The sequence below is a fragment of the Borostomias antarcticus genome, assembly GCF_949987555.1.
Source record: "Borostomias antarcticus genome assembly, chromosome: 29".
NCBI lineage: Eukaryota > Metazoa > Chordata > Actinopteri > Stomiiformes > Stomiidae > Borostomias > Borostomias antarcticus.
In genome coordinates this window covers 3,061,042-3,080,404 of record NC_140262.1, presented here as the reverse complement: position 1 = coordinate 3,080,404, position 19,363 = coordinate 3,061,042, and the positions used below count along the sequence as shown (strand labels likewise).

Below are 19,363 nucleotides of genomic sequence, written 5' to 3'. Positions count from 1 at the left end.
ATGGAGAGGAGAGAAGAGAGGAAAGGAAAGGACGAGAAAGGAGGAAAGAGGAGAGGAGAGGATGGGAGGAGAGGATGGGAGAGGAGGGGAGGGAACGAGAAAGGAGGAGAGAGGAGAGGAGAGGATGGGAGGAGAGGATGGGAGAGGAGAGGAGGGGAGGGAACGAGAAAGGAGGAGAGAGGGGAGGAGAGGATGGGAGAGGAGAGGAGGGGAGGGAACGAGAAAGGAGGAGAGAGGAGAGGATGGGAGAGGAGAGGACGGGAGAGGAGGGAAGAGGAGAGTAGGGGAGAGGAGGAGAGAGGAGGGGAGAGGAGAGGAGAGGAGAGGAGGGGAGGGGAGAGAAGAGGAGAGTATGAGAAAGGAGGAGAGGGGAGAGTAGAGGAGGGGAGAGGAGAGGAGAGTATGAGAAAGGAGGAGAGAGGAGAGGATAGTAGAGGAGGGGAGAGGAGAGGAGAGGGGAAGATACGAAATATTACATACATTGTGGACAGTATAGTTTAGGCGCACACGTTTGTTGTGTGTTAGCCTACGCGCTGCGTGATCCTCAGTGTCGTGTCCCTCCCTGTAGATCAACATGCTGCTGAACTTCAAGGAGGAGAAGCAGGAATGTCCCTGTCCAGAGGACATCCGAGAGCAGCTGCTGGACTTCCACCAAGATCTCATGAATCACTGTGGTAATATGATTAGCATAATGTACACACACACACACACACACGCACACACAGACACACAAACAACAAGTGGTAACACATTCCCTGTCGTCCGTGTGTGTGTGTTGTGCCGTGCAGGTATCGAGATGGACGAGGACAAGGCGAGCGAGGGCGACAGCGACTTCACCATCCGAGGCCGTCTTCTGTCCCTGGTGGAGAAGGTGGCCTATTTGAAAAGGAAAATGGCCGACCTGCCCAAGAAAAAAAAAGCAAAGAAGCCCAGTAAGACCTTCAGTTGTTCCGTCCTCTGGGAGTAGCTGGGAGGTCAACAGCAGGATACAGTAACCTGATTATGACAGCTACTGTATGTCCTCGGTGTACTTTTGTAGCGGGATGTTTATGTACGATGGTATCCTTGTCCTAGAGCTCTAGTTCCTGTCGTACGCAGACTGCTGCACAGAATATGCTCGCGTCTGACAAACTCCGCTCAACTCCACTATTTAGAATAGAACAAAATAGGATAAAATATAGTTTGCTCTGGGGCGTCCCCGTAGCTCACCGGGTAAGGCGCGCCCCATTTGAAGTCTAGTCTTTCGCACGGCGGACCCGGGTTTGATGCTCGGGTCCTGTGCGGCATGTCCTCCCCTCTCTTTCTCCCACGTTTCCTGTCTCTCTCTCAAACTGTCCTGTCCCATTAAAGCTGAAAAGCCCTAAAAATATCTTTAAAAAAAAATAAATATATATATAGTTTGCTCTGTGTATGACTCTTCTCTGTCTCTCCTCCAGGCACTCTCCAGCAGCTGATCTCAGAGACCATGGTACGCTGGGCGCAGGAGTCCGTCATCGAAGACCCCGAGCTGGTCAGAGCCATGTTCGTCCTGCTCCACCGGCAGTACGACGGCATCGGTACGTTGAAGAGGATCGTAAAGCCGAGCCTAACTCTCTATAGCTAGGCTAGCATGACAACAAGAAAATCGTGTCCGTCCTAGTTCATCTCACGTTTAGTTTTTGTCGATTTAACCGACCGAAATAACCCAGGTGGCCAGGTGAGGGCGCTGCCCAAGACTTACACCATCAACTCGGTGTCAGTGGAGGACACCATCAACCTGCTGGCGTCGCTGGGGCAGATCAGGTCCCTGCTCTCCGTACGCATGGGCAGGGAGGAGGAGAAGCTGATGATCAGGGGTCTGGGGTGAGGAGACGAGAGAGCGCACACACACACACACACACACACACACACACACACACACACACACACACACACACACACACACACACACAGTCTAGTCGCCAATTGGAAATTTTACCTGCATTTGGTCGGTGGCATTGTTGGTGTTAATTTTCATCCCTGCACACACACACACACACACACACACACACACACACACACACACACACACACACGTGCGCTAACTCCTTTAGTTGAATCCCCTTGATGATTTTCGGGGGGGGGCGTTGCAGATGAGTTTGAAGTCGTTGTCAACCGATGACCCTGTGTTTGTGTTCCCTCTCAGTGACATCATGAATAACAAGGTGTTCTACCAGCACCCCAACCTGATGCGTGCTCTGGGCATGCACGAGACCGTCATGGAGGTCATGGTCAACGTGCTCAGTGGGGGAGAGTCTAAGGTAACTAACCAACTAACTAACCAACTAACCAACCAACTACTTATATTCACTACCTAATTAACTAGCTACCTAACACACTTACCTACTAACTAACTAATGAATAACTGCCTAACAAACTAAAGTACTAATTTACTTGAATATCCAGTTAAATTTCGTTTTGCTTGACTGAGCTTGTGTCTGATGCAAAAAGTGATTGATTGCTAGCTTTTTTTTCTTTCTTTTTTTTTTTACTTCAATACCATTTCCTGTCAATGTCCCTCTCTCTGTATGAAGTGTGACAGCGCGTCTCCACCAGTAATAGTGTGTGACTTCTCTATTACTTCTGTTAAGGAAATCACATTTCCTAAGATGGTGGCCAACTGCTGTCGTTTTCTTTGCTACTTCTGTCGCATCAGTAGACAAAACCAAAAAGCCATGTTCGACCACCTCAGTTACTTGCTGGAAAACAGCAGCGTCGGCCTCGGTAAGCCTGGGTTTCCGTTCTTCTTCTATTATTGTTCTATCTCAGTTTGATGGGATCCGGGGGTGCTTTCACATGGGCCGTTGCCGTTTTAAGGCGGTTTCTCTCAGCAGAGAATACAAGTGTCTCCTTCTATTCTGTGGGGTATAAACACCACGTACTACATCTGTACCGAACATAAACAAAACTCTTTAGAGCTCTCATGTTGATGATTATCCGCAGCCCAAAAGCTACTTTGTCCCCGGTGATGGAGACGGGGAACAAAGTCCTGATTCAGGCTGTATTACTGTGTTTTGTGCACCTTTCCTCTTCTCTTCATCACCCCCCCCTCTCCCCCCCTCCCCCTCTCCCCCAGCCTCCCCCTCCATGCGAGGTTCGACTCCCCTGGATGTGGCGGCAGCCTCTGTGATGGATAACAACGAGTTGGCTCTGGCCCTCAGGGAACCTGACCTAGAGAAGGTACTCTCTCTCTCTCTCTCTCTCTCTCTGCCTTTCTCTCTTCTGTCCTTCTCTCTGAATCTCTCTCTTTCTTTCTGACGACCCCCCCCCCCCTCCTTTTCTGCCTCTCCAACAAAAGCAACTTTATCCAGGCCAGCCTGTTCTCCGCCTGCATAGGTGCTGTATTTATAGACTGGGCTAGAGGAGAGAGACACTTGTATAGGCCACTTGTAATAATGTGTATTTATGCGAGAGAGCCTGGTCTGAAGTACCCAATCAAACAGACCTGACCTTAACTGCCTGACATTAGAGTGACAACAGTCTTGACCCTCCCACACCCCACACCCGCCCCGCCCAATCCCTCCCCCTCTCTGCCCCGTGCCCCTGCCTCCCCCTCTACTCCCCTCCTCCCTCTACCCCTCCCCTCCTCTCCCAGGTGGTGCAGTACCTAGCCGGTTGCGGTCTGCAGAGCTGTGTGATGCTGGTGTCTAAAGGCTACCCAGACATCGGCTGGAACCCCGTAGAGGGCGAACGCTACCTAGACTTCCTGCGATTCGCCGTCTTCTGCAACGGTAAGACGACCGATTCACAACGATAAACCTTCCCGCGTTCCCCTCGACAACTGTGGAGCTTTTCGACAGTGGAACGCTCAGATCAGGCGCTGAGGTGTCTGTTTTCTCTGTCCAATCAGGCGAGAGCGTGGAGGAGAACGCCAACGTGGTGGTGAGGCTTCTGATCCGCCGGCCAGAGTGCTTTGGCCCCGCCCTTCGCGGCGAGGGCGGTAACGGTCTGCTAGCGGCCATGATGGAAGCCATCAAGATCTCCGAGGACCCCGGCCGTGACGGCCCCTCCCCCACCTCAGAGGCCAGCAGAACACTGTAGGTCAAATCAAATCAAATCAAACTTTATTTGTATAGCGCATTTCATACACAGATATCATCGCGGCCTTTCCGTGATACTTAAAGGTTCATTGGGGCTCCATAAGAGTTCATACGGGCTTTATAGGCAGCTCATAGGAGGTTCATAAAGTGATGCAGTGCGCCAGGAAGTAGTCTGGAGTCAAGCACCTTAAAACATGGGCAGAGGGGCGGAGCCTGCGCATTAGCCTTCCTTTCAAATCCAGCTGCAGCGTATAGTTGGGACTCAATGAAAAACTCACTTAGGTAATATACTTTGAAAGTCAATCGCACCTCGTGTGCCAGACATGCTAATGACAGCTCGCGAGAGCGCAGGACTCGTTTGAAATACTTGAAAAGTGGAAATGTGTGGTCAGTGAACAATCAGAGGCTAAATCAGCACAACCCACTACTGTATCTGTGCGGGCTGTTAAAGTATTTTTATACTTGGTTTAAAAATAAGAGCACGCGAGTGGTCGGTCAAGCTGGTTTTAAACAAAGGCAATAGTTTTATTCTGTTATGATTCTGCAGAGTCGGACTCTAGCACAGGAAGTGAATCCAGGCAGAGTGAGTCAGATGTGGACGAACTCGATAGGTTATATAGTGAAAAAGGAAGTGACATAGTTTCAGGATGAAGAGGACAGGGAAGTGATGTCACACAGGGAAGAATTTGTAGTTTTAACAGACTGATCTATGAGAACGAACTACAAAGTTAGAACAACAGTCAAGTAGGAAAACAGAACACTTTGTTGAGACTTGAAATTCATTCACAGGGCCAATCGGGAATCCGGTTGAAATTCTGATCAGATTCTCATGGGTGTCCACGAATGTCATAACTTGATCTTGACGTAGCGAGATGAAGTGGCTACACTTTTTTAAGGGCCTGTTAGCGGCTCAAAACCGAGTTGGTCTGAATCCTTAGAGGCTAACCATGCGGTTCTGTGTGCTTTCAAACTTTCAAAACTTCTTCAGTATGTGCTTAGGGACTGAATAAGGGGGCATGCGAGTATATCTCTCCTCCTTGTTCTCCCTTTCCCTCCCTGTTTCCCCTCCTCTCTCTCCTGCTCCGTTGCCAAAGTGCTCGCTCGTTACTCTTAAATGTTCTCGTTCTGTCACGCTCGGCCAGGTGTTGCGTAACTGCTCTTGCCAGAGCTCCACAGTTTGCGAGAGTAGGACACCATTTTAATACAGTATATCATGTCAGCCCTCGGAAAATAATGAAGACGCAGTCTCCGGAACTTGCAGGAGCAACAGGTGGGATAGAGTTGGAGAGAGAGGGAGAGGGAGAGGGAGAGGGAGAGGGAGAGAGAGAGAGGGAGAGGGAGAGGGAGAGGGAGAGGGAGAGGGAGAGGGAGAGGGAGAGAGGGAGAGGGAGGGATAGAGTTAGAGGGAGAGAGAGGGAGAGGGAGAGAGAGAGAGAGGGAGGGAGAGAGAGAGAGAGAGAGAGAGAGAGCAGGAATCTCAGAGGATAACAGAGATGAAAAGTTCCTAGGCTCTGTTGCGTACACATGCAATTTATTTGTATGTGTGTGTGTGTGTGTGTGTGTGTGTGTGTGCATGTATCTCCTCCCTACAGCAGTGATGTGTTGGAAGATGAGGAGGATGACACTATCCACATGGGCAACGCCATCATGACCTTCTACGCTGCGCTCATAGACCTCCTGGGCCGCTGTGCTCCTGAGATGCATGTGAGTCTGAGACACGGAGACTAGCGCCTCCCACTGGAGACACGGAGACTAGCGCCTCCCACTGGAGACACGGAGACTAGCGCCTCCCACTGGAGACACGGAGACTAGCGCCTCCCACTGGAGACACGGAGACTAGCGCCTCCCACTGGAGACACAGAGACTAGCGCCTCCCACTGGAGACACGGAGACTAGCGCCTCCCACTGGAGACACGGAGACTAGCGCCTCCCACTGGAGACACGGAGACTAGCGCCACCCACTGGAGACACAGAGATTAGCGCCTCCCACTGGAGACACAGAGACTAGCGCCTCCCACTGGAGACACAGAGACTAACGCCTCCCACTGGAGACACGGAGACTAACGCCTCCCACTGGAGACACGGAGACTAGCGCCTCCCACTGGAGACACAGACTAGCGACTCCAACTGAAGAAAAAGAGACTAGTTCCTCCTACTGGAGACACAGAGACTAATTCAAAAATGTTATATACAATATTTTGTCAGTTGAGGATCTATAGACCATCTATAGGGGATAATGATGCATTAACAAGGGCCACGCTAAGAGCTAGGATACGTGGGTAGTTAACTTCATATAGGATACAGCATCTATCGCCATGCTCTCCCAGTAAGGTGTGTGTGTGTGTGTGTGTGTGTGTGTTGTCTCCAGCTGATTCATGCAGGGAAGGGCGAGGCCATCCGGATCCGAGCCATCCTGCGCTCTCTCATCCCCCTGGAGGACCTGGAGGGCGTCATCAGCATCCCCTTCCCTATGCCCACCCTCGCCAAAGGTGGGACTCGGTTCTTACTCATCTCTAGGGCATACAGGAAATAATGGACTGGTTTCTAGGACACCAAATTAATAAGCATATAGCCCTGGAGTGAACAGCATGTGCAAATGAGATCCTCCGTTGGTGTTTTTGCCCAGGGACAGTGTTTTGTTGAAACCGGTCAACTGAAAAATGCTAGGGTATCGTACGGCGCCTCTGAACGTATGCTCGCCGTACGCGCGCGTGTTAATCTTGGCGTTTTTTCTCACATGCTGCTGGGCGTGGTCTGTGATGCGTGTTCTCCGGGCGCGCTCTCTCTCTCTCTCTCTCTCTCTCTTTCTCTCTCTCTCTTACAACGCAGACGGCGCGGTGGTGGAGCCAGACATGTCGGCCGGGTTCTGTCCGGACCACAAGGCCGCTATGGTCCTCTTCCTGGACCGCGTCTACGGCATCGAGGACCAGAACTTCCTGCTCCACCTGCTGGAGGTGGGCTTCCTGCCCGACCTGCGGGCGGCGGCCTCCCTGGACACGGTGAGTAGGAGGGGGAGGTGCAAGAGGGGGGGGGGAGGGGGGGGTGAGAGGAAGGAAGAGGAGTTATTCTAATAATTAAGAAAAGAGAAGTTGAGAATGCCAAAATTCAAAACTTCACTAACTAATTATCAGTGAATAGGCTGAGGGTCAACAGCTGAAGTTAACATTTACAGAGATCAAAATCAGAAAACAAACAGGAGACAGCTGCATCACTGTATAACACACAGGATTCAAAATGTAGATTTCCTATGACAATGTATTGAACAGAGAATGCACTATTTTAATTATCTATTACACAAACTGAGACATGGAGAGGAAAGGAAGCATGCCTTCATGTATCTTCAACTGCATCTCTCCCTCAGGCTGTGTGGATGACTCCTGACCTCCCTCTCTCTCTCTCCCTCTCTCTCTCTCCCTCTCTCTCTCCCTGTCTCCCTCTCCCCCCCTCTCTCTCTCTCCCTCTCTCCCTCCCCCCCCTCTCTCTCTCTCTCTCTCCCTCTCTCTCTCTCTCTCTCCCCATCTCTTGCTCTCTCTCTCCCTCTCCCCCCCCCCCTCTCTCTCTTCCCCCCCCCCCATCTCTCTCTCTCTCTCCCCCCCCCCCCCCCCCCTCTCCCCTCCCCCCCCATCTCTCTCTCTCTCTCTCTCTCTCTCCAGGCTGCCCTCAGTGCTACGGACATGGCCCTGGCCCTCAACAGGTACCTGTGCACCGCCGTGCTGCCCCTCCTCACCAAGTGCGCCCCGTTGTTCGCCGGCACCGAGCCCTACGCCTCGCTCATCGACTCCCTCCTCCACACCGTCTACCGGCTGTCCAAGGGCTGCTGCCTCACCAAGGCCCAGAGAGACGCCATCGAGGAGTGCCTGCTCGCCGTCTGCGGGTAAGACGCGACGGGAGTCTCTCGCGTTTGTCCCCCCTTCTAAAGGCCGTTTTAGACGGGGAGCGATCTTCCCGCCTGCGTTCTCGCTCGGATCAGCGGGGGACGGCCGCGTCCTGCAGCGGGGGAAAGCCGACTACAATTCAGCTCTTGTCGCGGGCGGGCGTGTGCACGAAACGAGCACGCGCCGATACGAATGCCAAACCGTCTGCTGATGACATCTGTTGCTCTGCTTGACGACATCACCGAGGGTATTTCCTTGGCTTACCGTATGTTTTTGTTGTCGTTTACCTGTAGTAAACTGAGGCCGTCGATGATGCAGCACCTGCTCAGGCGACTGGTGTTCGACGTTCCTCTCCTCAACGAGCACACCAAGATGCCTCTCAAGGTGACGCAGCGACACACGTGGCCACACACACACAGCCACGCGCACACGGTCGAATCTAACCACCCCTCTTTATCCTCCTATCAGCTGTTGACCAATCACTACGAGCGTTGTTGGAAGTACTACTGTCTCACCGGGGGGTGGGGCAGCTTCGGGGCGTCGTCAGACGAAGAGCTCCACCTCTCCAGGAAGCTCTTCTGGGGCATCTTTGACGCCCTCTCGCGCAAGGTAGATCAATCAGTCAGTTAGTCAGCCAAACATTATTCATATACTGCTATGTGATGACTGATTTACAGTCTGCTTCATTGGATGAATAGAATAACCAAATGGATTTCAATACAATGGTCTGGTGATTTCTATTCTAGTGTCATTAAACACCAACTACAGTAGCCAGACTCCAGAAGGGGAAACTGACATGACTAGAGTGCCCTCTAGTGGCTTGCTTCTCATTCCTGCCTGCATGTGTGTGTGTATGTGTGTGTGTGTGTGTGTGTGTGTGTGTGTTTGTACTGTATGTATGTGTGCGTGCCTGCCTGCCTGTGTGTGTGTGTGTGTGTGTGTGTGTGCATGTGTGTCTGTGTGTGTGTGTGTGTGTATGTGTGTGTGTGTACCTGCGTGGGCGCGTGTGTGTGTGTGTATATGTGTGCGTGCCTACCTGTGTGTGTGTGTTTGTGTGTGTGCGTGTGTGTGTGTTTGTGTGTGTGCATGTGTGTGTGTTTGTACTGTATGTATGTGTGCGTGCCTGCCTGCCTGTGTGTGTGTGTGTGTGTGTACCTGCGTGAGCGTGTGTGTGTGTATATGTGTGCGTGCCTACCTGTGTGTGTGTCTGTGTGCATGCGTGTGTACCTGCGTGGGCGTGTGTGTGTGTGTGTGCGTGTGTGCGTGTGTACCTGGGTGGGCGTGTGTGTGTGTGTATGTGCGTGTGTGTGTGTGTGTGTGTGTGTGCCGTCCAGAGATACGACCAGGAGCTGTTCAAGCTAGCCCTGCCCTGTCTCAGCGCCGTCGCCGGCGCCCTGCCCCCCGACTACATGGAGTCCAACTACGTGGCCATGATGGAGAAGCAGTGCTCCATGGACGCCGAGGGCAACTTCAACCCCCAGCCCGCAGACACGGCTAAGTAAGACGGGATCATTCGCCGCCGTTACACCAGATAATGTCTTCCCTCGCCAGTCTCAGCCAGATTGGCCCGAAGGTCTGGGGAGAGCGTGCGCTCCGTTTCCTAATGCATAATTCACAAGTACAAACTCGCTCGGCTTCCCGCGGGGGGGAACATCAGCTCCCCGAGCTGCTTTCAGCCTTGATTACTTAGTTCAAACACTCTTGTCTGTTTCTCTGCACCAGCGTGAACGTTCCAGAGAAGCTGGACTACTTCATCAACAAATACGCAGAGCACTCCCACGAGAAGTGGTCCATGGACAAGGTAAACACTAAATTAGACACGGAACGCCGCTTCTCAGTAATGCTATTAGATAGAGAGAGAGACAGTAATGCTAAATAGGCAGTCTGACGTGCTTCAGACAAGATTAGAAGAAAAGGGGGTCTGGTCCTCAACAGTCTGAGGAAGACGCTTCGTCGAAACGCCAGTCAGCCTGTGGTAAACGCAGACTATATGAGCGCCCCAGTGTTCTGCTTTGGGCTGTCTCTTTGTAGTGCCTAGGTAAAAAAAAAAAGCTTCTCTGATGTAAAAAAAAAAATAAAAAAAAATGACTGACTGTAATGTAATGTAATGTAATATGTAATGTAATGTGTAATAACGTTGGCTGTCGTGTGCGTGTCTCCGCCTCCTCTCCTCTGTCTCTTCCGCAGTTTGCCAACGGGTGGGTACACGGAGACCAGCAGTGCGAGGCGTCTAAAAGCCACCCTCTCCTCAAGACCTACAAAGGCCTGTCGGAGAAGGTGAGGACTTGCCGCACCTGACGGTGTCACCACGTGCCAGCGACGATGCGACAGATTTTGTGTGTTAACGCTCGCCTTATATGTTAATAATGACTAATAAAGGGGAGGAGAGGGGGGGGGGGGGGTGGGGCTGCTTTCCTTCTCCTTCTCCGGTCCACGTGAGCCGCCGTTTCATCCTAGATCGGCCCTTTTTTAGACTGAGGTTCTTTGTGGATGACGGGTCCGGGTTCAGGGGTCAGGGGTCAGGTCTATGCGGTAGATGTCGTTGCTCTGGGGAACCCTTTTCTCTCTGCGTCCCTCCGCCCCGCCCTGTGCCGCAGGATAAGGAGGTGTACCGCTGGCCCATCAAGGAGTCTCTGAAGACCATGCTGGCGTGGGGCTGGAGCGTGGACCGGACCCGGGAGGGAGACCCGGCCGGCCTGCACAACCGGTCCCGACGCATCTCACAGGCCAGCCAGGTAGGAGCGCACACACACACACACACACGCAAGCATACGTACACACACGCACGCACACAGTAGTGATGAAGATGCCGTATCCCTCCGTCTCCAGCTGTCTATAGAGGGCGCTCCCGGTTTCAGCCCCAGACCCATCGACATGAGCAACGTGACGCTGTCTCGAGACCTATATGTGAGTGACAGGCCGCGCCCATTCTACGATTATCATCTACTGCGCTGAATACTAATGAAATTAGCCTATCGATCCTTACACATGCACACTTGGTTTGTTTCTTTAGTCAATGGCAGAACTACTTGCTGAGAACTATCACAATATTTGGGCCAAAAAGAAGAAACTTGAGCTGGAAGCCAAAGGTTTGTGTCCTTTTCCATCTCCTTGCATGAATAAAAGAGGTGTCTTGTAGGTGTCCGGCTGTCCTCTAAATCAACATGAGTAGGTTCAGCTGTGGTCTGTCTCTGCTGGGGTCGATTGGTCTCGTCTGCTACGCAGGAAAGTACTGTTGAATGATGAAGGTAAAGTCTTGTTAGCTCCTGCTGCTAGCCGTTAGCCTAGCCTCAGTGCTGTAACAGTAGCTGTTAACTTAGCTTAATCGCTGCAATATCTATTAGCTTAGCCTCATTGCTAACACGCCAGGTGGGCTTGGCTTTACTAAACCTTATCTACTTCCAAGATTGAGTCCCTTCTGTGGGGCTGCAATTTGGACGACAGATGGAAAAAGTTTGCTGTTATTACTGCACAAAAAGTAGTTCTGATTCACTTTAATAAGTTTTTCTGATTCTGACAGACTACTGTTGATGCAGTTCCACAGAAAAAAAGTAAATTCTCACCTCTGCATTGATTTCAGGTGATTAGTGTGTGCGGGAATTGACTTTTCCCTTTGGAATTGGATCTTTGTGGAAATTGCTCCACAAAAGTGAGAAAGCAAGTGGTGTACGTGTTTCCTGCTACTCAAAGACTGCTGCTGATGGAAAGTCAGTTGTAAAATAAAACAACCAGTAGATGGCAGTGATTCACTGTGGAATCTTCTCACAAGACAACCCTGCCCTGTCTCTGTCTGTCTGTCTGTCTCTCTGCCTGTGTGTGTGTGTGTGTCTGTCTGTCTGTGTACCTGTGTGTCTGTCTGTGTGTCTCTGTCTGCCTCTCTCTGTCTGCCTCTGTCTGTCTGTCTGTCTGTCTGTCTGTCTGTCTGTCTGTCTGTCTGTCTGTCTGCCTCTCTCTGTCTGCCTCTGTCTGTCTGTCTGTCTGTCTGTCTGTCTGTCTGTCTGTCTGTCTGTCTGTCTGTCTGTCTGCCTCTCTCTGTCTGCCTCTGTCTGTCTGTCTGTCTGTCTGTCTGTCTGTCTGTCTGTCTGTCTGTCTGTCTGCCTCTCTCTGTCTGCCTCTCTCTGTCTGTCTGCCTGCCTGTCTGTCTGTCTGTCTGTCTGTCTGTCTGTCTGTCTGTCTGTCTGTCTGTCTGTCTGTCTGTCTGTCTGTCTGTCTGTCTGTCTGTCTGTCTGTCTGTCTCTCAGGTGGGGGGAGCCATCCTCTGCTGGTGCCCTACGACACGCTCACTGCCAAAGAGAAATCCAAAGACCGAGAAAAAGCACAAGACATCCTCAAGTTCCTCCAGATCAACGGGTACACCGTCTCCAGGTGGGGGAAGGGGCAGAGAAGGAGTGTGTGTGCGTGTGTGTGTGTGTATGTGTGTGTGTGCATGTGTGTGTGTGTCCATAGTGTTTATTAGTGTTTCTCTCTGCAGGGGTGTGAAGGAGCAGGAGCTGGACACTCCAAATATAGAGAAACGTTTTGCGTACAGCTTCCTCCAGCAGCTCCTCACCTACGTAGACCAGGCCCACCAACACATGCTGGAGTTCGGTGAGGACACATCTAGTCTGGGACTTAAACCCACACTGTTACCGTGCTCCTTTCCCTGTGTGTGTGTGTGTGTGTGTGTGTGTGTGTGTGTGTGTGTGTGTGTGTGTGTGTGTGTGTGTGTGTGTGTATGTGTGTGTATGTGTGTGTGTTCGGAAGCCATGGCGCTGTACAAATAAAGTTGGGTTCAATTTTTATTAGATTTTAAGCCCTCTGTCTCTCTCTCTCTCTCTCTCTCTCTCGCGCTCTCTCTCTCTCTCTCTCTCTCCTCAGATGTTGGGACACGGCCTAAAGGGGAGAAGGTTCCCCACGAGCAGCAGATCAAGTTCTTTGGGAAGGTTGGTCTCTCTCTCTCTCTCTCCCTCCCTCTCTCTCTCTCTCTCTCTCTCTCTCTCTCTCTTTCCATACAAAAAGCAGTGGTTCCAGAGCTAGCGCAAGTCAGATCTCCCCAAACCTGCAGCTTGTTTGTTCCTCAACAGCCGAGCGGTTATCAGACATGCGGCCACTTCCTGTAAACAAACATCAAGCGGCCTCCCTATAAATAAGCCCTAATGCGATAGCCAGGAATCGCCGCGATGCTACAGGCTAATTTAGACCAGGAATCGCCGCGATGCTACGGGCTAATTTAGACCTGGGAGCCCGGCCCCCGTTCATCATCGACTCGGGTCGGATCAATACGGACAAACAAAGGGGCGCCGCGCCCAGTGAGACACAGCTGGGACAAAAGTGTGTAATCAGAGGGCTTGATTGGCTGGCCGTGGTGTCGGGGAGAACGCCCCCGTCGGTGTCCGACCGCCGCTGACGGTTAACGGTGTCTGTCGGTCTCCCCCCCCGCCGCAGGTCGTCCTGCCATTGGTCGACCAGTACTTCAAGAACCACCGCCTCTACTTCCTGTCCACGGCCATCCGTCCAATCAGCAGTGGCGGCCACGCGTCCAATAAGGAGAAGGAGATGGTGACCAGGTGAGGGGATAACGCCACACCTAGTGGGGGGGCGTCTCAATAGTCTAAAGTAGCCTCCTTTCCTTGTCTTCTCTTGTCTGTCTGCACTGATACTACTGAAAGGAAAGAGTTGAACTCCTTCCTAGTGGAGGCCATTTGTATTTCCATCACCTATCCCGTATCTCAGAATCAGTCCGTCGTAGAGACGGGATGAGAAAAGGAAGTAATTTTAGGAAATTCGATGTGCTCCAAGCTACAGTTTACATGCATATTATCCCAGCTCAAGAAGGAGGAGCATCTATGTTCCAAACGGCTCTTATTTGACAAAAACATTATTTCATGCTGCTCACCCAGCTGTCGACTCACACAGATGGCTTTGAAACACACAGATGGCTTTGAAACACGCACGCACACACGCACACACACACACACACACACACACACACACACACACACACATACACACACACACACACACACAAACACACACACACACACACACAAAGAGTTCTAACATCACCCAAGTCTTTTAAACCAAGCTGTCGGTTTTTCTCTCCTTTGCGATGGCTTCCCTTGAATCTCACATCTTTCTTTTCCTTTCTTTTTTATCTCTTCTTTCTTTCTTTCCTTCCCTCTCTCCATTCATCTCTCTCCTTTCCTCTCCCCTCCTCCTCTCTCCTTCTTCAGTCTTTTCTGCAAACTGGGAGTTCTTGTCAGACATAGGATATCCTTGTTTGGTAAGAAGAGAGTGTGTGTCGTGTGGCTTTTCTTGGTAAAGAGAGGGTTTGTGTGTGTGTGTGTGTGTGTGTGTGTGTGTGTGTGTGTGTGTGTGTGCGCCTTCGGCTTTGCTCTTTTTCTGGCGACCAGACAGGTACTCAGGAAATGATGTCTGGCCCTGTGTTTTGGCCGCGTTCATTTTGGATTGGGTTTATTGTGTCTACAGTATGGGTGTGTTTATTATGGAATGGGTGTGTTTTCTAGTGCAACTTCTCTTGCATGTGTGTAGTGTGTGTAGTGTGTGGTGTGTGTGTGTGATGTGGCATGTTGCTCATTCACATGCTGTATATCGCTCCACGTCATAATGCTCCTCTTCCTCATGTGCACCGGCAGGTAACGATGCCACCTCCATCGTCAACTGTCTCCACATACTGGGACAGACGCTGGACGCACGGTAGGTCACCTGGTGGACTTACCAGGGCCTCTTTCAGGTCCTGTCAGACAACTTATGTACTAAGCACCTATGGATTCATAGAACCATCATACAGCTATATTTGTAAAACGCTGTGTGTTTAAGGGGTGGGTCTAATTAATCGATTAATCGATTTATAGTTCATGACGGTCAAAGTCGATTTTTGGTCACTAATCGATTTTGGGTCTTTTTTCATTCAAATAAACACGTCCTTAAAATAATATTTTAATTGAACTGAACTAATATCGTGCATCATCCGTTCTGTAGCGCTCTATTGATTGTAATGGGGGCTAAATTACAGCGTCAAAATCAATGGAATTGTGGTCTTTCCTTTTTTTCATTCAAATAAACGCTAATTTTAAAAGGTTGGAATCAAATCATTCGAATGTCAGCCAAAAAACGATTAATCGATTAATTGTTCATGCCACCCACTGATTAATTGACTATAAAAAATGTTGTGCACATCCCTAGTGTGTTTGTGTTTGTGTGTGTGTGTGTGTGTTTATGTGTGTGTGTGTGTGTGTGTTTGTGTGTGTGTGTTTGTGTGCGTGTGTGTGCGTGCGTGTGTGTGTGCGCGTGTCCGTCCCCCTCAGGACGGTGATGAAGACGGGCCTGGACACGGTGAAGGCGGCTCTGAGGGGCTTCCTGGACAACGCGGCGGAGGACCTGGAGAAGACCCTGGAGAACCTGCGCCAGGGCCAGTTCACACACACGCGCTCGCAGCCGCGCGGGGTCACGCAGGTCATCAACTACACCACCGTCGCCCTGCTGCCCGTCCTCTCCTCGCTGTTCGAGCACATCGGACAGAACCTGTTCGGAGAAGACCTCATACGTGAGAACTCGAGAATAACATCTATGGAGTCTGCAGGCTTCGGAGATACATGAATATCTATAATATCTATCTAGCCATCCTTCCATCCATCCATCCATCCATCCATCCATCCATCCATCCATCCATCCATCCATCTCTATCTCCATCTATTCTTCTTTACTTTAATATTTCTATTGTATCTACTGTATCAATCCACTAACTGTACTTCTCTAATGCCTCTGTAGCTCCTGCATAGTTGTTCATCTATTCAGGCTCATGATGGAGGTGTGTTGGGTTCTCATGTGTGTTCAGCCCAGTAGTGGATGAGATGGTGTTGATGATGTTCCTGCGTCTCTCTCGTTGACAGTGGATGACGTCCAGGTGTCCTGCTACAGGATCCTCAACAGCCTCTACTCTCTGGGCACCAGCAAGAGCATCTATGTGGAGAGGTACTGGAGCGTGTGTGTGTGTGTGTGTGTGTGTGTGTAATGTGTGTGTATGTGTGTCTGTGTGTGTGTGTCTGTGTGTGTGTGCAAAATTATTAATTGCGGCCTTTTGCGATTAGTTATTCCGGAGGTCATAATCGCGATTCCAATTAATTTACCATTAATTGTGCAGCCCTAGTGTGTGTGTGTGTGTGTGTGTGTGTGCACGTATCTCCATACAGTAATGTGGCATAAAAAATGACATACTCAGCTGTATTCCTGTCTCTCCTCCTCCTCCTCCTCCTCCTCCTCCTCCTCCTCCTCCTCCTCCTGTAGACAGAGGCCGGCCCTGGGGGAGTGTCTGGCAGCGTTCTCCGCAGCCTTCCCCGTGGCCTTCCTGGAGCCCCATCTCAACAAGTTCAACAGCTTCTCCATCTACAACACCAAGGGGTCCCGAGACAGGGCCGGTACGCGCCTCCCAAATCACATCCATCAACACCACCGCGCCTATCGTCTGCGCCAGCGACGAGGCGATCGTTTTGTCATGAATCTATCACGAAACGCGTCCTTTAGTGTCTCTCTCTCTCTTTCTCTCTCTCCCGCTATCACTCTCCGCCCCTCCCTCTCCGCCCCTCTCTCCCCCGCCCCCCGCCCCCCCCGCAGCCCTCGGCCTCCCCGCCCAGGTGGAGGAGGCGTGTCCGGCCATCCCCTCCCTGCAGAAGTCCCTGGAGGAGATCATGGAGCTGGCCGAGTCGGGCATGCGCTACACGCAGGTGCCCCACGTCATGGAGGCGGTGCTGCCCATGCTCTGCAGCTACATGTCCCACTGGTGGGAGCACGGGCCCGAGAACCGGCCGGCCGAGCGCGCCGACGGCTGCTGCACCTCGCTCACCTCCGAGCACATGAACACCCTGCTGGGGAACATCCTGAAGATCATCTACAACAACCTGGGCATCGACGAGGGCGCCTGGATGAAGAGGCTCGCCGGTACGGGGGAGGGTGTCGCGCGCGGCTTAGCTTAGCTTAGCGAAGCACCGGTAGAGCGGTGAGGTCTGGTGTAGTTTTGTGGGGCCGGACGGTTAGCGTGGCCGCCATTGGGTTCTGAGTCTTTTCCCAATGGGGGAAAATGAATGGGATTTGCGAAAAAATGCCGGAAATAAGGTATCTGTTTAACAGAGACGCCCAGACTAGAGTACGTTTTGTTCTAAAAGTTCAAATATATTTTTTGAATTTTGAAGACTTGGTGGGTTCTGCGGTGAAATTCACGTTCGTCGTAGCACGGAGGGGGGGAAAAAATCAGCAGATGATATCTGGCGGTGATGCTACACAAACACAACACAAAATGACAACACCTCACCACTTACAGTACCATACATACATCTACAGTACATATAGGCAAGGCAAGGCAAGTTTATTTATATAGCACATTTCAGCCACAGGGCAATTCAAGGTGCTTTACATGAGACATTAAAAGCATTAAAACAAAATGCAAGACGTTATAGACATTTAAAACAAAAAGCAGGACAAATAGAATGCAGGAATAAAAGTTACAGTGCAATTTACAGATAAACATATCTCCTCTTAGAAAGCAGTGGAAAAAAGAAAAGTCTTCAGTCTTGACTTAAAAGAACTGAGAGTTGCAGCAGACCTGCAGTTTTCTGGAAATTTGTTGGCATAAAAACTGAACGCTGCTTCTCCATGTTTTGTTTTAACTCTGGGGACAGAAAGCAGACCTTTGCCAGATGAACTGAGAGGTCTGGATGGTTCATAGCGTATGAGCAGATCAGAAATATATTTTGGCCCTAGACCATTCCATGCTTTGTAAACCAACAGCAGTATTTTAAAGTCAATTCTTTGACAGACAGGAAGCCAGTGTAAAGACCTTAGAACTGGTGTGATGTGATCCACTTTCTTAGTCTTAGTGAGGACTCGAGCAACAGCGTTCTGAATCAGCTGCAGCTGTCTGATCGATTTTTTAGAGAGACCTGTAAACACATATAGGGTTATTGTTTCCTGAACCAAGGAAGGTATTGACAACATAAGTGCATTACATTAGAAAATGTCATATTTTTATTATTCTCTTGTACTGTATACAGTTCTCAACTGTCAGTCTCTTTCCTCTCTCCCTGCCCCTTAGTTTTCTCCCAGCCAATCATCAGCAAGGCTAACGCCCAGCTGCTGAAGACCCACTTCCTGCCTCTGATGGAGAAGCTGAAGAAGAAGGCTGCCACCGTCCTATTGGACGAGGAGCACATGAAGGCAGAGGGGCGGGGCGAGATGTCCGAGTCGGAGCTTCTGATCCTGGATGAGTTCACCATCTTGATCAGAGACCTCTACGCCTTCTACCCGCTCCTCATACGATTCGTCGACTACAACAGGTGCTCTGACAGGCGATGCTCGTTCGGACGTAGAATGACATAGAATTAAGAGTACGGATTAAGTGTAGCACTTATTGCCAATAGGTCCTTTGACCACTAGCCTGGCTTCGCGACCCTAATCACGTGATCTCTCTCCATGATAAACAGCACGTGTGATCATGTGATTAGGGTCGCGAAGCCAGGCTAGTGGATACCATAATAGCTCCATGAGTGGATACTGGTGAATATTTATGTTATTTAAGCGCAAAAAGTAGCTTTTTATATAAATGTTGGGGGGCTACAACTGTAGCCACCTCAGAGAACAGGCTTTCATCTTTCCCAGAATGTCTTCAGTTTGGTGAATAACGAAATAACGGCAGATGCTCGATTACACACAACTAATAGTGAGTTCTTGGCTCTGCTAACATCGAGATCAGACAGTTTGTCAGGTGCCAATGCAAGGCGTATATGCTTCCTCTTTTGGTGTCTGTGGTCAGTATGTGATGCTCGTCAGCATCCCTTTTGACCCACAAGTCCCAGAAGGCTTAATGGTGCTAGTAGGCCTACCAGTGAATACCTAAACCAATAGGTCACTCACCCTTTTGTTGAACGTGCTGTTACAGCTGAGAGGAGGCAGTGCTGGACTTCTTGCCTTTAAAAAGTTTTATTTAAAATTATGGAAGTTTACAAAATATGCCAACACAGGGCACTTAAATCTAACAAGTAAAAATAAGGATTGACAATCAAAGTATAAAAAAAGCAGTTCTGAACAAAGTTTTCAGATGGGTTCTTTCACAATCTTACTATTACACAAATGCAACAACAGATCAAGAGAGAGACAGAGACCCTAAGCTAATCATACATTATTTATACAATACATCAAAGGAGCACCCACGCTGTGGGGGCGAAGCATAATACATCAACGGCCAGTTACTTGCGTCAATGCTGATCATAAGCAGTTTCAGTTCACATAAGCATAACTCTAAATAAGGTCTGAAGGAACTCCTTATAAGGTGAGCACTTCCTTACATCTGCATCACAAGTGCGTCAATCATAGATAGATAGACAGTCAAGAGTTCATCAGACCCTCTGCATGCATCAATCATAGATAGATAGACAGTCA

At 50.3% G+C, this 19,363-nt stretch overlaps 1 protein-coding gene across 1 annotated transcript in view; it reads left to right on the top strand.

The window, feature by feature from the left end:
- The window catches only part of ryr2a (ryanodine receptor 2a (cardiac)), a gene marked incomplete at both ends in the record, with an annotated part of 139,212 nt that overhangs the window by 92,738 nt on the left and 27,111 nt on the right, over positions 1–19,363 (top strand). The window contains 32 exons of the mRNA XM_084459855.1: positions 569–674; positions 789–932; positions 1,437–1,556; positions 1,689–1,842; positions 2,165–2,279; positions 2,610–2,742; positions 3,095–3,198; positions 3,614–3,749; positions 3,869–4,055; positions 5,654–5,762; positions 6,427–6,547; positions 6,888–7,057; positions 7,712–7,932; positions 8,227–8,317; positions 8,402–8,542; positions 9,268–9,431; positions 9,656–9,734; positions 10,121–10,210; positions 10,531–10,668; positions 10,763–10,840; positions 10,947–11,022; positions 12,175–12,298; positions 12,405–12,520; positions 12,791–12,855; positions 13,358–13,479; positions 14,146–14,195; positions 14,569–14,629; positions 15,241–15,479; positions 15,826–15,907; positions 16,220–16,350; positions 16,547–16,870; positions 18,021–18,261. Coding sequence (XP_084315981.1) covers positions 569–674; positions 789–932; positions 1,437–1,556; positions 1,689–1,842; positions 2,165–2,279; positions 2,610–2,742; positions 3,095–3,198; positions 3,614–3,749; positions 3,869–4,055; positions 5,654–5,762; positions 6,427–6,547; positions 6,888–7,057; positions 7,712–7,932; positions 8,227–8,317; positions 8,402–8,542; positions 9,268–9,431; positions 9,656–9,734; positions 10,121–10,210; positions 10,531–10,668; positions 10,763–10,840; positions 10,947–11,022; positions 12,175–12,298; positions 12,405–12,520; positions 12,791–12,855; positions 13,358–13,479; positions 14,146–14,195; positions 14,569–14,629; positions 15,241–15,479; positions 15,826–15,907; positions 16,220–16,350; positions 16,547–16,870; positions 18,021–18,261 — 4,232 coding nt within the window. The remainder of the gene's footprint in view (positions 1–568; positions 675–788; positions 933–1,436; positions 1,557–1,688; positions 1,843–2,164; positions 2,280–2,609; positions 2,743–3,094; positions 3,199–3,613; positions 3,750–3,868; positions 4,056–5,653; positions 5,763–6,426; positions 6,548–6,887; positions 7,058–7,711; positions 7,933–8,226; positions 8,318–8,401; positions 8,543–9,267; positions 9,432–9,655; positions 9,735–10,120; positions 10,211–10,530; positions 10,669–10,762; positions 10,841–10,946; positions 11,023–12,174; positions 12,299–12,404; positions 12,521–12,790; positions 12,856–13,357; positions 13,480–14,145; positions 14,196–14,568; positions 14,630–15,240; positions 15,480–15,825; positions 15,908–16,219; positions 16,351–16,546; positions 16,871–18,020; positions 18,262–19,363) is intronic.